This window comes from Diaphorina citri, unplaced genomic scaffold (genome assembly GCF_000475195.1).
Source record: "Diaphorina citri unplaced genomic scaffold, Diaci psyllid genome assembly version 1.1 scaffold288, whole genome shotgun sequence".
Classification (NCBI taxonomy): Eukaryota; Metazoa; Arthropoda; class Insecta; order Hemiptera; family Psyllidae; genus Diaphorina; species Diaphorina citri.
This window is the reverse complement of record NW_007377724.1, coordinates 1-1,076: the sequence shown is the minus strand read 5'-3', so window position 1 is coordinate 1,076 and position 1,076 is coordinate 1. Positions and strand designations below refer to the sequence as shown.

At 46.5% G+C, this 1,076-nt stretch overlaps 1 protein-coding gene across 1 annotated transcript in view; it reads right to left on the bottom strand.

The window, feature by feature from the left end:
- LOC113466534 (zinc finger SWIM domain-containing protein 8-like) overlaps window positions 1-397 on the bottom strand; it is a 15,398-nt gene extending 15,001 nt beyond the window's left edge. The window contains exon 1 of the mRNA XM_026822044.1: window positions 288-397. Coding sequence (XP_026677845.1) covers window positions 288-336 — 49 coding nt within the window. The 5' untranslated portion in view covers window positions 337-397. The remainder of the gene's footprint in view (window positions 1-287) is intronic.
- Between the last annotated feature and the right edge of the window lie 679 nt (window positions 398-1,076).

The window sequence follows — 1,076 nt, the reverse complement described above, 5'->3', positions numbered from 1 at the left end:
GTAATGTCGCTACTCGATTAGAGTAGCTACTCAATTGTCCTCACGAAGCTGAGTGCACCCCGAACTCCAAGCACAGAGCCAAAAAAACTTCGGCTCCGCCGGGAATCGAACTCGGGCCTCCTGCGTGCAAGCCTAGTGTGATACTCGCCCACGGAGGCTACATATTATTTTTCTTTTATCGCGATCAAGTGACCACGTATTTTTCCTTACCATGGCTGGAGTAAGTAGTTATGGGACACAAAGTTGTGTAGACCCAACTGGGACGCAGTATATCTATATTTCCTTACCTTCCCAAGTATCAATAAGAAACAGAATGGCCGGTGTCCCAAGCTCCATCGCTTGACCCGAGAGCCAGGACACATGGCTGGAGTAAGTACGGGACAGCCAGTTATGTGACACACAGATGTGTATGCCCAACTGGGACGCAGTATATCTATATTTCCTTACCTTCCCAAGTATCAATAAGAAACAGAATGGCCGGTGTCCCAAGCTCCATCGCTCTAGACAGGACGCTCACTTGATGCCAAGAGGCTGGGTTGATGTGTTTGTTCCGTCGCCTTCCTCCTTGCTAGAATACAAAATAATAAGACAATGTAAGTAAGCCAGCCCAGTTTATACCTTGACAATATTTTTGGTTGGGTACTTACTTTCCATATCCGTAATTACTGGCCTTACGATATATCGTAAGCCCGACAATTGCTAAACCATCGATGTTGTAAGGGTAGTTAGCATGGAGGGTAGCGTCTGCCTCATAAGCACTAGGTCGAGATAGTTCGATTACCGCCCGGGGTGGATTTTATCCTCAACAGATAATATTCGTTCACGGAAAAGCTGGTTTTCTCCTTTTCTGTCTTTCTTCTCTCTTCGATTTCGGGACGATGAGACCTTGGCGGTTATAGTTCTCTCTATCAAACCTCTTAAACAGCAACTTCTGTGCTCTCTTCTACTCTTTAACCCAATGTGTCACACTTACCTTGCATACAGTGGGAGGTGTTTCGGCAATAGTCAGGTTGGGAGGGTTAGCCAGCAACTCCTCTGCTAATCTGACTCCTAGCTTACAAGCCTCCTTGCTATGG